Source organism: Juglans regia, chromosome 15 (assembly GCF_001411555.2).
Source record: "Juglans regia cultivar Chandler chromosome 15, Walnut 2.0, whole genome shotgun sequence".
NCBI lineage: Eukaryota > Viridiplantae > Streptophyta > Magnoliopsida > Fagales > Juglandaceae > Juglans > Juglans regia.
In genome coordinates this window covers 5,240,329-5,255,196 of record NC_049915.1, presented here as the reverse complement: position 1 = coordinate 5,255,196, position 14,868 = coordinate 5,240,329, and the positions used below count along the sequence as shown (strand labels likewise).

General features: G+C 36.0%; 1 protein-coding gene across 1 annotated transcript; it reads right to left on the bottom strand.

Moving 5' to 3' along the window:
* Positions 1 to 8,882: 8,882 nt before the first annotated feature.
* LOC109018742 (triacylglycerol lipase OBL1-like) lies at positions 8,883 to 14,349 on the bottom strand. Its single transcript, XM_019000922.2, has 5 exons — positions 13,939 to 14,349; positions 13,638 to 13,834; positions 13,487 to 13,520; positions 10,057 to 10,673; positions 8,883 to 9,605 (listed from the first exon to the last, which is right to left on the bottom strand). The coding sequence occupies exons 1-5, from the start codon at positions 14,246 to 14,248 to the stop codon at positions 9,279 to 9,281; spliced, it is 1,485 nt and encodes a 494-aa protein (XP_018856467.1). The 5' UTR covers positions 14,249 to 14,349; the 3' UTR covers positions 8,883 to 9,278.
* Between the last annotated feature and the right edge of the window lie 519 nt (positions 14,350 to 14,868).

Below are 14,868 nucleotides of genomic sequence, written 5' to 3'. Positions count from 1 at the left end.
ATTCCAATTACGTACTGTATTCTTCCACCAAGGTTCTTGATAAGATTTGTTTTTACCACTCATTTCAAGTTATCTTTTCTAATCATTATAATTTTTTTAAGTTTTTATATAAAATAAATAATTTAATTTTTTTAAATCTCAAAATAAAAATAATATTAAAAAAAAATATAATAATATTTTATTAAACTTTTAACTTTTATTTCAATTTATTTCATCTATAAAAACAATCAAGACCTTAATGAACCTTTTAATTTTGTATAAAAAAAGGGCAATGCTGCCGTAGTGTACTTTCTTACTTTTCACTCCTAGAGTGGCTGGGCCACTCAAGCCACCCCATTTGGGCGGTTCTCATCCCCATTATTTGGTGCTGTCAATTACAAAGATTGATATATCACTAATGTCTTAAATATTACTTTGACTAGGTTTTTGGTTTTAACGTTTTATTAGTGACTTACGGGTTTGTAATCAATGGCCTTTCCGAATGACGACACAATCAATGATTCCTGATACTATCCATGGTTGGGGGTTCAAAGTTCCAAATGCAAGGCCAGATATCTCCTAAAAAGATTGTCTAGGTTAAAAAAAAAAGAAGACATGAATTTGTAAAGCTTATAGGGTAAAATTTATAGTACCCAACACAACGAAAATGGCTAATAAGTCGAGACTAGGGGTGTTAAAAAAAATGGAAAATCAGTTGAATTGGACTGAATTGAACTAGTGGGTTCAGTTTGGTACCGGTTCTTAAAAATCGAAATCGGTCATAAGCCAGTTTGATACTGATTTTCATATTTTGAAAACCGATTTAAACCGAACCAGATCGACATATATATTAAATTTTTTATATTATACTATATGCTAAATTTCTAATTAATATAATATGAAATTTTAATCTTATTATTCAAGTCTATTAATCTTATAACATAAAATTAATATAACATTTTATTTAAGTTAGACACTACTTATAATATACTAGTATTATTAGACATTAATGAATTAGTAATTGTTAATAATAAAAACTAAATTCTAGCAATAAGTTTAGTGTTGAAAAAGTTATAATACTAAACTTATGTAGTACCACATGTGTAAAAGGTAAACCGAAAAAATCGGACCAAACCGAAATTGAGAAAAATCAAAAGTTTCGATTTTGATAATGAGCTAGTCCGTATCGGTTCTTAAATTTTTAAAATTGGTATATACTAGTTTGGTTCTAAAATTTGTCCAAAACTGGACTGGTTACTAGTCAAGACATAGGGTGGAAATAGGCGCTCAATGCAATGGAGGAATTAACAACTAGTGACGTTAGTTGTTTTGTTCTTACGCATTTAGCTTTAGTTTGTGATCTACCGCACCATAAACCACCACGCATATGGTGACTGTGCATCCAAATGATGTGTGAGTCACGTCATCTACATATCTCGCTTCTGGTGCACGTGGATCTCACGCTCCACCTCCCTTCTCACGTGCCTATGCAACTAACTCCCCCCTCCATCGCCTGCCTAACACCCATTAACTAGCAGTCATCTATTGGTGCTTATGCACACACGGCCACATGCGTTGGCTCAAACACGTGTGTCCACCAAATGTTGTTAGCTTCTTTCCCCCGGAACAACTACCCACCTACAAACATTCTCACCTCCATTTGGGCATCAAATTTTGGGTATTTTTATTGTTTTATTTGCTTGTGTTTGTTTATTTGTTTGATTTATTATAGTGTTTTTCATAGTTGTAGGCGGCTTGATTCGCTATATTTTGTCCACATTCTTCAAGCATGCTTTTTATCCATCACTCCCTTCCATCATGGCCACCTTATATTGCCACTTCCAACGGCTTGTTCATGCCTTTACAACTTCAAACCCTACTCACTATTAGGAGTGAAAAAAATAGAAAAATCGGTTGAATCGAATCGGTGGGCTTGGTCTGATACCGGTTCTTGTTCTTAAGAACCAGAACTCGTCCTAAACCAGTTCAATATTGATTTTTATATTTTGAAAATAGGTTTAAATCGGAACGAATAGGTATATATTTTAAAATTTTTTATATTATATTTATATGCTCAATTGCTAATTAATATAACATAAAATTTTAATATTATTATTCAAGTCTATTAATCTTATAATATAAAATTAATATAATATTTGATATAAGTTAGACACTACTTATACTATACCAGTATATTTAGACACTAATTATATTATTTTAATCTTATTATTCAAGTCTATTAATCTCAATAGTATAATTAGACACTAATGAGTTAGTAATTGTTAATAATAAATATTAAATTCTAGCAATTAAGTTTAGTGTTGAAAAAGTTATAATACTAAACTTATTTAGACCACATGTGTAAACGACACTACTTATACTATACCAGTATATTTAGACACTAATTATATTATTTTAATCTTATTATTATTCAAGTCTATTAATCTCAATAGTATAATTAGACACTAATGAGTTAATAATTGTTAATAATAAATATTAAATTTTAGCAATTAAGTTTAGTGTTGAAAAAGTTATAATACTAAACTTATGTAGTGCCACATGTGTAAACGATAAACTAGAAAAATCGGACCGGATTGGACTAATGTCGAAAAAACAGAAAGTTTCAGTTTTGATGATGAATCAATCCATATTGGTTCTTAAATTTTCAAAACTGGTGTATACTGTTTCAGTTCCAAAATATGTCCAAATCCAGACCAAACCGGACTGGTTACACTCTTACTCACTATTACCTTCAAGCCAACCTTTTCCTTGATTGCGAATTGACCATTTAGTTCCATTTCCCCTTTCTTTTTCTATTTCATGCAGTATATTGTTTGTCTTGAGGCATTTGTTAATGTCTCTTGCCCATTCCTATTGTACAAAAATACAAGGGAAGAATTTTTTCCTTTGGAATAATATATCCCTCTCAATATAATCTAATATGATAAGTGTTAGTACACTTGACTAATATTGTATCTATCTTTGCAAAAAACACAATTTGGACAATGAAGCAAATCCTCGCCTAACCTCATGCCTACTTGCCCCCATTGATCGGGCGTATGTACTTCCCATCCCACCATCCGATTTCTATCAATAAAACCAAAAAGTCTCTCTTGCAAACATTCAAACCCTTCCAAGCTTCCACACCATTATATATTTCAAAAAGTCATAATAACCAAATCATTAAAACCCACTTGCTCATAGATAAAAGATTAAATTCACAATCTGGATAATGATTAGCCTTTGCATGGGGATACCCACAGTTGTGGCCATGGGTCTCTAGACTCTATTGAGGCTTAACATCATGCTGTGCAATAGGTCGTTGTAGAGCTCATGGCCATGCCATGGATCTCAATGTACACTCATGTTGTCATGCCTTGGTTCTATGCATGAAGAATAAGTAGAAGATGATGAGAAGGACGAGATGAAGAAGAAGAGATTTAGAAAAGGAGAGAGAGGCATGAAGAAGAAAAGGGAGGAAATGAAGGATGTAACTAGGAGGGAAAAATGAGGGTAAGAGAAAAAACATGTAGAGTTTTCTGTTTATATTGTTGTAGGGCGGGAGGGCGAGAATCCTACCCACCCACCTACTTTTTGAAAAGTTAATTAATAATTTGTTCACTTAGCCTATTGGGCTGGTAGGGCATGGAAGTTCGGGTGACCCATTGCCTAGCCCTATATTTCTTGAGTTATAAGTACAATGACTAGTTTGTGATCTATAATACTATGCTTGCAAGTTGTTGACATTGTGACTATATATAATGCCGATCTTGATTCTTGACATGCTCCTAAAGGAAAATATTTAGTTTACAAGTCAATTGTCCCAATAAATGTATTTCTTGTCTCTCTAAATTGAATGGGAAAAAAAATGACATTGCAATTTAAATCCTTAAAAAGAGTTGTTAGTTGCCCTCGAAGAAACCCCAAAGCCTTTATATAAGCTATTGTGATTTCTTTGGTAAACCAACTTCAGAATTTCTATGCCCAAGTGTAATTGATTATAGTAAATTGTAGTAAATTATGAGATGAATGGTAACATTAATCTGTATTTCCTCACAGTGACATTAGCTACACTTTCTTCGAGGGAAAGTACCTTCACAAAAGCAATGAACAATAGAATATTCCAAATGATATGTCAAGTTCGTTCAGGATAGTAATATACCCTAACAAGCAATTTATTGTAAAGTCCCTACGTATCTGGGCCGCAAGCCTTACAAAAGTAATTTAGCTAACAACATAAAGATAACATAGTCTGGCCCATGACATGAGCCCAATGCCTCTTCCCTTGAATCTGTATACTTCTCCTTTCGTTTAAACGGAAGCCCATAGCAAGTTTTTCTCCCTTCAATAGCCCAAGACATCACCTAGCCCACGACATCAGAATACACTTAGGGTTTGATCTCCTTTGCTTCAGATGTCTTCCCCATGTTCCACTTCAGTTCTAGCTGCTGTGTGACAACGCCCCTTCCCTTCAGAAAACCTTGCCCACAAGGTGGGAAAAATCTCCACAGAGACGACAGTGCATCTCCCATGTTGCTTCTTCAACAACTTGGCCGTGCCAGCGGACCAAGATTTCAACCACAGGTTTGTTCTTTACCTTTTTAAGTCTTCAGTTCAATACTTCTTCAGGTTCAACCTTGATGATTCCGTGATTGTCTACAGGGGTAATGTTGCTAAGGGAATCACCCCTTGACTGAGTTTGGGTTTGAGTTGGGATACATGGAAGACGTTATGTATCTGAGCCATGGAAGGAAGCTTCAACCGATATGCGACCTCGCCGATCCTTTGCTCAACCTGACAAGGCCCGAAGAATCGAGGAGAAAGCTTAAGGATTTGCCGGTGACTGATGTTGGATTTTTTGTAGGGTTTCAACTTCAAGAATACCCTGTCCCCAGTTTGGTATGTTTGCTCCTTTCTCTTCCTATCCACATATTTTCGCATCCTTTCATGTGCCCTAACAAGGCTTTGCCTCAACAGGTTCCATAATTGCTCACGGGTCTTCAAGGTAACTTCTACCTCCTCTAATTTAGTTGTTCCCAACACATAGGTTGTTAGGTTAGGTGGTTTATACCCATATAATGCCTAAAAGGAAGTATACTTTGTAGATGCATGCATACTCGAGTTGTAACACCACTCTGCTAACTCAATCCACTTTGCCCAATCCTTAGGTTTGTTCCCCACATAACATCTTAGGTAGTTCTCCGCCCATTTGTTCATAGCCTTTGTGTGGCCATTCGTTTGAGGGTGGTATGCAGTGCTAAAGGCCAACTGGACTCCATGTAGAAAGAAAATCTCTTTCCAAAACTTGCTTGTGAAAGTGGGGTCCTAGTCAGAGATTATAGACTGGGCATACCATGCAATTTAAATACATGTTTTAGGAATAGTTGAACCACATCCTTAGCAGTGTATGGATGGCAAATAGGCACAAAATGTGCATATTTGGTAAACCTGTCAACAACAACCCACAAAGCATTGAACCTTCCAGAACTAGGCATACCATCAATAAAATCCATTGTAATGTCTGCCCACGGCCTTGAGGGAATGGGTAGTGGTTGTAAAGAGCCACTAGGAAGAGTGTTATCTACTTCATCACTTAGGAAGAGTGTTATCTACTTCATCACTTGACATGTATCACACTCCTTAAGAAATGCCTTCACATCTACCTTCTGTCCAAGCCAATAAAAATCCCTTTTTAGCTTGTGTAGGGTTTTGTCAAACCCATATGTCCCCCCCATAGGACTGCTGTGAATTAATTCTAGCAACTTCTTAATAAAACCCTGATTAGCAGGGATATACAACTTGTTTTTGTAGAGAATTAATCCATTTTTTTACAGCATATGGACTCATCAGCTCGTTAGCTTGGTGCTTACTCCATAACTCTTGCAGCTTTAAGTCCTCCTCATATAACGCCTTGATCTCATTAATCCAATCCCAACTGGGTAAGGAAATAACTGACAATGTAATCTCAGTATCTCCTCCTTGCCTAGACAGGGCATCCGCTACAACATTCTCCCTTCACCTTTTAAATTCTACCACAAAGTCATAGCCTAACAATTTTGAAATGCACTTTTGTTGCATCATGGTCCCAATCCTTTGATCAAGTAATAATTTGAGGCTTTGATGGTAAGTTTTGACCACAAAGGCTTGGCCCAATAGATAGGGTCTCCATTTTGGCATGGCTGAAACTAGTGCAAAAATTTCTTTCTCATATGTTGACATTCCCACTGCCCGTCCCTTCAAGGCCTTGCTGAAAAAGGCTAAGGGCCTCCCACCTTGCATTAAAACAGCACTAATGGCCTCACCCGAGGCATCACACTCGATCACAAAGGGGGACTGAAAATCTAGTGATGCTAAAATGGGAGGCTGTGTCACTAGTATTTTCAGTTTATCAAACGCAGTCAGTCAGCGTGGCAGCTATGGCGCCGTACCCTTTTATAAACCTCCTATAATACCCTGTGAGGCCTATAAAACCTGAGATCCTTAACAGACCGTGATTTAGGCCAATCCAACATAACCTTAAGCTTCTCAAGGTCAGCCCTTACTCAATGACCAAAAATTAAGTGGCCCAAGTAGGATACCTCCTCACATCCAAAGCCGCATTTGCTCAGCTTAGCGAACAACTTGTACTGTCTTAAAGTGTCAAATGTAATCTTTAAGTGGCTCAAGTGAGTTTCTGCATCGCGATTGTAAACCAATATGTCATAAAAAAAACTAGAATGAATTTTCTGAGAAAAGGCTTATTCATTAGACTCTGAAAAGTTGGCATAACCAAGAACTCATAGTGTCCCTCATGAGTCCGGAAGGCAGTCTTGGGAATGTCGTCTAGTTTTACTCTTATTTGATGATAACCCGACCTCAAGTCAAGCTTAGAGAAAACCTTGGCTCCATGCAACTAGTCCAGTAGTTCCTCTACCACTAGTATAGGATATTTATCCTTAACCGTAGCACTATTTAAAGCCCTATAATCCACACACAGCCGCCATGTGCCATCTCTCTTCCTTACTGACAAAACCAGAGAGGAATAGGGGCATTGGCTAGGGCGAATCATCCCCATGAATCCAGCAACTGCTTTACAATTTTCTCAATTTCATCTTTCTGAAAATAGGGATAATGATAAGGTCAAACAAAAATGGGATTAGTGCCTGGTTGTAAGGTAATGGTGTGGTCATGGGAACGGGTGGGAGGTAGGTGTTTTGGGGTGGCAAAAATATTTGAGTAGTTGTTGAGGAGGTGTTGTATGTTTTCGGGAATTTGGCTGGTTTGGTGACTGGTTGAGTTTTCAAAAAATTGTAACATTATCCCTTTTTTTTTTTCCATTCTGTTACACTTGTGTACGGAACCTTCTTCAATCCATGTTTGGCCCATGAGCCCTTTTAACTTCACTGCAGTTTGATGGTAATTAAACTGCATGGTCTCTTGAAATTTCCAAAGAATTGGTCCCAAGCCCTGCAACCAGTGCACTCCAAGGACCATGTCACAGCCAGCAAGCACTACGACATACATATCCATTACAAATACTGCCCCTTGAATGCCAACATACACTCCCTTCACTTTACCCTCACTGTCTACTAACTCCCCATTTGCAACTTTAACTCAAACCTTGTCATCCTCCATCACAATGAGAGGAACCTGAGACATTACAGCTGGATCCAGGAAGTAGTGGGTACTTCTTGAATCAATAAGTATAACAACCCATTGATTGCCAATTTTTCCTTTTACCCTCATAGTCTTAGGGCCCACTGACCCAATAAGAGCATGTAGGGAGATTTCTGGGGCCTTTTCTACATTGCACAGGCCCCTTTTCTCCTCCTGGTCAGCACCTTGGCCAGTATCCTCCAACAACTTGTCACTGTGCTCTTCCACTTCTTAATCAAATACAGTTTAGGGCTATTACATCAATTTCCAAGGTGCCATTTAGAATCACAATGATAACACAAACCTTTGTCTCTTCTTATTTTCATTTGGTTTTGATTGATTTTCAAGACTGGTACTATAGCTTTGTTATAAGGTTGGTTTGGTTTTGAGTTGGAGTGGTTCTGTGGTAGCTGGTATTTAATGGTTGCTGGTTTAGTGTAGTGGGAATAAACAGGTCGTGTGTTTGGCTTTTTATGGAGGGCTAGATTTTTCTCTTGAATTTTGGCAAGTCCATAAGTTGTAATCAAAGTGGTAGGGTTAAACATTCTAATAGTCAAACATATATCATCTTGTAAGCCACTGAGAAAACAACTCAGTTTGTAATTCTCAGACAAACCCCTTAGTCTATTAGAAAGAGCTCTAAAGGCAGATTTGTATTCTTCCACAGTGCCTACTTGTCGGAGCCTAGTGAGCTGCTCTATAGGATTGTCATAACTACTAGGGTCAAAACATATGAGGAGGGCATTTACAAACTCATCCCACCACTTTAACACCCCTGATTCATCAAGGTCTTGAAACCATACCAAAGCCTTCCCAGTTATGTGAAAAGAAACCAACCTCAAACGATACTGTGGTAATGTATTGTGGAATGTAAAAAACTGATTCACCTTGTAAAGCCAGCCATTTGGATCATCCCCACCAAATAAAGGAAACTCAAGCCTCACAGATCTAGGTTGGATGTCGCCAGAATGAGGTACCACCTGTTGATCACTATTTTCTCTATTGTTGCTATTACTGCTTGACTTATTTGCATTTCCCTTTTGCAGATCTGATGCCAACGTAGAGAACGGTTGCATCATTGAGTCCATTTGCCTGCGGACTGCTAGGAGCTCAATGCCAATGGTGCTAAATTGTGACTCAATGTCCTTTTGTGCGATTTACTGGATTTCTTGAAGGAGGTGAAACTATCGTGAGGATCTTTCAAATGGGTGCCTTTTGCCATGGCTTGCAAAGTTGCAGGACCTTGGGCTCGGTGATACCACTTGTAATTGATTATAGTAAATTGTAATAGATTATGAGATGAATAGTAACAATAATCTGGTATTTCCTCACAATGACATTAGCTACACTTTCTACGAGGGAAAGTACATTCATAGGAGCAATGAACAATAGAATATTCCAAATGATAGGTCAAGTCCCTTCAGGACACTAATATACCCTAACAAGCAATTTACTGTAAAGTCCCTACATAACTGGGCCACAGGCCCTTACAAAAGTAATTCAGCTAACAACATAAAGATAGCATAGTCTGGCCCACGACATGAGCCCAACGCCTCTTCCCATGAATCTGTATACTTCGCCTTTCCTCTAAACGGAAGCCCATAGCAAGTCTGTTTCCCTTCAATGGCCCATGACATCACCTAGCCCACGACATCAGAATACACTTAGGGTTTGATCTCCTTTGCTTCAGATGTCTTCCCTGTGTTCCACTTCAACTCTAGCCGCCGTGTGGCACCAAGTGAGTTTTGGAGGTCTATAGGTAAGGATCCCAATCGGGTGATGTTAATATAATCTTGAGAACTATGTGCTACTAATCCGGGAATTATCAATCCAAACACTCTATACATTTTCATCAACCAACTTTCTTTGTAGTCTGACCCTCTGATATATGGGATTATGAAACTTCTAATCAGCTCCAAAACTGCATTTAGCTGCATAGGTATTACCCATAATAATGAGAAGTAGTTCTTATTTGGCTCCTCCCATAAAACCTGGATTCAAACATTAAGGATGCAATGTGTTAGTGCAATTGTTCCACATCTAAAATTTTATTATTTTACATCTAAAATTTTATTGTTTTATTTGCTTGAAAGAGAGTGAAAGAGACAATGATCTCTTAGAATTCCTAAGTATGCTACCTTATTTTTTAATTACATTCCTAATTACTTTCAAACTAAATGTGTAAGATGTTATCACATTAGCACATTTACTTTTACTAACTTTTCATATTTCAGTAAACGATATGTGATAAAGTCTCAACTATTTAATTGAAAAAAATGGTTAAATATTATATATATGATTAATTGTGCACCTACACGATGCACAATTGATTCTATAGTAATTTTGAATATAATATTTTTTCAGTTACTAGTTGCAAAGGATATTGTGACTATTTCAAAGAGTTATATATGATCAAGAAAGAGAGAGAGTACTAATACTGACCTTCCCGTTGTAGTACACATTGTAGTAGAGGACGGGAGAGAAGTGCTCAAAGAATATACAGTCATCGTCATAAGGGACCCTAGGCACCACGTCATTGCAGTAAACATATCTCAGATACCTCACATCATTCTCATTCAGCTTTTCCTTCATGTAATCCCCAAATTGCTTGTTGCCAACCCTTGGTTGCCCAAATGTATACACTCCCTCCAACTTATCTAATAACCATGCCTCTTCATGCATGGCTAGAATGGTCACAAATAGAATTGCCAATGCCCCACCCAAGCTATGTCCTGTTAATATGAATTTAGCTCTCTTGTTCTTCTGCAATATTTCTCTTAGCTTGCTTCTTACTTCATAGTAAGCAAATTGTTGTTGGGGATCACTTCCTTTCTCTATTTCTTTTGGCCAACCTTTGTCCTTCTGCAAGCCTAGAGCTTTCATAAAGCCACTATGGGCCTTTCCCACGCCTTTAAGTTCAATCCATGAAAAGTCCACATCTATCCCAATTGCAATTGGATCAAATGGATCGGTGCCCCTAAACCCAACCACTATTAGGTTAGGGTTATTCTTTGTTTCTTGGAACATGATAGCTTGAGTTGAAGGTTGTCCTTGAAAATCTGTCAACCATTTTATTTTTAGACTTGTATGTTTTCTAAATTCCCCAAAAAGAAGAGAAATACTATTGTATGATTACATCAAAACTAATGTTTTCCAGTTTAAATTAGACAATAAGGTTGTTATAGTTGTTAATTGATTGTCCAAAAACACATAATTTAAGCACAAAATTTCAAGTTTGAGCCCTACATTTCACATGGGGAGGGAATAGAAAGCATACTTATAATACTAGTTGAGATCTTTTTCAATTGTTTGATCGAATTAGAGAGTCCATTGTATAAGGAAATAGACACAATATTAAATGCCTAGGTGGGGTCCATGTTGTCCAAAAATCATATATGAATAAAATTAAATGTTGTAAAGCTCACATGATGTATCTAATTCTCTCTATAATTGGAGAGGATTTCTATTCCCTTAGTACAAAGTATTTTCTAATTTCCCAAAACTTTTTTTCCAACTAATTGTACCAATTGGCTCATGCAACTCATAAACTTACTTCGAGGGAGAAAGGGCAAGTGATTCCTTGACTGCATAACCTTAAAGAATCTTCTCATGTTTTCTTAGCATGTAATGAGAATTTTGAGTGTCATTATGATCAAACCTGAAAAGCGTTAAATGAAATTTAAAAGAATAGGATAAATAAAACGAAGGACTCCTTAATGGTGCAAGATTGGTGAAATGAACCATCATTGATTATTTTAGAAAATAGTATTTCTTTGTTTTTAGAAATGGGGAGAACTCTTAGATCCAATTTAAAATTAGATGAATAAGGATTTATGTAATAGTATACTTATAACCTTTTTCGCAACTCAAATGAAGCGCGCTCGTATAAAATTTAAAATGAGTAATGCTAGATACAGTTCTGGGGTGTGCAACTGCAATATTTTAAATTTCATTTTGGTGATCATTACGGTTTAAGTATTGGAATAGAATTTTTCGGTACCATTGCATTCCCGTGTTCTGTTTCGGGATTAACTACATATATATATATATATATATATATTTATATGTACATACAAACTAACAACTAATAAAATAAATACATGTATATATAAGTGTGTATCATGCATGTGTGTATATATAAGGAAGAATTGACGATTTATAAAATGAATATATGTTGAAAAAATCATAAGCTTGTGTTGAGACACAAAAAAAAAAAAAAAAAAAAAAGGAATAGAGAATTTATTAAAATTAATGATATTTAAAGTGAGAATGCGAGGACATATATAATGTAAAAAAAATTAAAATTATATAAATGCCTTTTATATTCTAGAATTAATTAAATATCTTCTAGATTTAAATTTACAAAACTAACATCCAAGCATAAGATTTACAAAACTACCAATAAAACAGTTCGGAACGGAATAGGGCTTGAAAAATGGCTGGAATTTGACCAAAATGGACGAAACAGACCGAACTGGACCGAAATTTTGGGCGAAACAGAATGAGAGGGTATAGTATATGTAATACTACACCGGAACGGAATATCATTTCTCATAAGATTATTCTAAGGATTTTGAAATGAAGAAGGATGTCCGAATTGTCTTGTAATTTGACAAGTGTAGAAATCCTTTCGGTTGTTGGAAAGTTAGACGTGTAAGTTGTGTTTCTACAATATGTTTCCCATCCTTTGCAACTGAAATTTCTTCTCAGTCATCATCAATTAAAGACAAATTAGTCCAACTTTTAGACAAAGTAAATATTATCAGCCCTTGATTACATCAGCTGACTAATCTTGTAGTAATTTTAACTTCAAAGCCCCAAATTAACTTCAAATTGCCATATTATAATCTCATCTGATTTTACTGCATGCTTAGCCAGATATACATTTCTATGGGTAGAATCATGCATTATTGATTATGCATATCACATGCGTACACATCATCCAACATGATGATAAGCTAGAATATTGGGTCATCATTGAGATAGACCATAATAATAATAATAATAATAATAATAATAATGTCCAAATTGTCTTGTAATTTGACACGTCTAGGAATCCTTCCGGTTGTTGGCATGTTAGACGTGCAAGTTGTGTTAATTTTTACATGTTTCCCATCTTCTGCAACTGAAATTTCTTCCTAGTCATCATCAATTAATGCCTTCATTCTTTACTCTCATTATTAGTTAAAGACAAATTAGTCCAACTTTTAGACAAATTAAATATTATCAGCCCTTGATTACATCAGCTGACTTATCTTGTAGTAATTTTAACTTCAAAACCCCAAATTAACTACAAATTGCCACATTATAATCTCATCTGACAGTACTGCTTAACCCAGATATACATTTCTATGGGTAGAATTAATAATGCATTATTGATTATGCATATCACATGTACACATGCATCATCCAAAGAGAATATATATCTCATTAATTACATGCCGCGATATATCTCTCTATATATAGATAGATATAGATATACACATATGTATGTATGTATAAAACATGAGCATGTGAATGATCAATATCAGACATGATGATAAGCTAGAATATTGGGTCATCATTGAGATAGACCAGGATATATAATATAATAATGGGTTGCAGCCCTCCATTAATTCAACTCCGATCTGGTTCATATGGAGCAGAAATTTATAGAAAGTGTGGAACCCAGATATATATATGATTATCATGCTCATGATCATTCTATATCTTGTTATTAATTGGATTCAATAGCTTATATATAACTTGCGTGAAATCATGTATCAAATGCATTAGATTCATAGAGATTGAAGGATATAATTGTATCAACTCATAGTTCTATAACAAATTCAGGAATTAATTGTACGAGAGATCTAGGTTGATTCGTACGTACCGTTCCAGAAGTTGTAGAACCCTAAGTATTCCATCTGAGAAAAAATTGGAGAGAGAGAGAGAGAGAGAGAGAGAGAGAATCATCATCATATAAGGAGAAATTAACTTAAACAGATGTATATTTTTTCATATTAATATAATATTATACGTACGTTCCAGTGATCTCTGATTATGGTATGAACAAATTCTGCATTTTCGTATGACAATTTGGAAGCCATCATTGCAAGCGAAGCATTATATTTTATGTGATCATCTTGTCTAATGCTTTTGTCTAACTCCACTCTTCCATCAAGACATCCCACCACAGATGTGAACGTTGCCGATGATGGATCAGGCAGCACCACCTCTCCTGCATAAATTAGGAATTTAGCAAATCAGTAGTACTGTTTAATCCATTAATGATCGATTCATAGAACTATAAAAAATGGGAAAAGAATAATGTAAAATTAAAACCTGTAAAGAACTTAAAAAACAGCTTGAGAAATCCTCCGTTTCTTAAGAGAAGATTCAGCCACAGCTCCAGCATATTCCCTATCAGAACCAGAGGTTTTCCATAGAGAAGGAGTAGTTTCTGCACGAGAAGGGAGTTGAAGATGTACCATCGGCGCCAAAAATCTGCCTCTAGAGATTCCGTGAAGTCGAGGAATCCACATGTTTCTGAGTAGTCGGAGAAAAGGAGAAAGCGAACAAGATCATAGAAGCTCGCCTCTTCTGGCTTAAGCAGCAGAAAATGGTCACAGAATTGTCTCTCGTATGGCGCCATGACTCAGAAGCAATGAAGAAGATGATATGTATTATGTATATATATAAGAATTTATTGGGGAGACTTTGTCTCCGACGATGGCAAGAAGAAAGAGACGACCGCACGCGCGGGTACCCACTTTGGCCGTGTCTTACTTCTTGATTTTTTTTTCTAATGGTTCCAAAAATGGAGGATCGCTTCAGCCGCGTGAACATACGAAGATTGAGCAAAAGAACAAGTATCCGTCGTTGCCGTGATGCAACGGCTAGGTAGCTAGCTTTACACGAGATGGAAAGCTGCCATCTCAGTTATATATTAATTCGAGAAAAAAGTAATATTAGATACACTAGTAGAATGCTCAAGCACGTTACAATCATTTTGGATATTCATTATTAAATTATTATTTTTTTATATAAATGTTATATATACTCAAAATTTTTAAAAAAATTATATAACTCGTGCACACTGATCACTGATCTAATAGTACTGTAAATATATTTTTCTCAAGAAAAACCATGAGAACAGGACAGACCTACGTTGATGGGATTTCCCCCTCAAAAACATGCTTTAATATAGGGTTTTTTTTTAAAGATGTCCTAACATAAAGATAATCTCCTCTCCCAAACATTTTCAAAAATCTC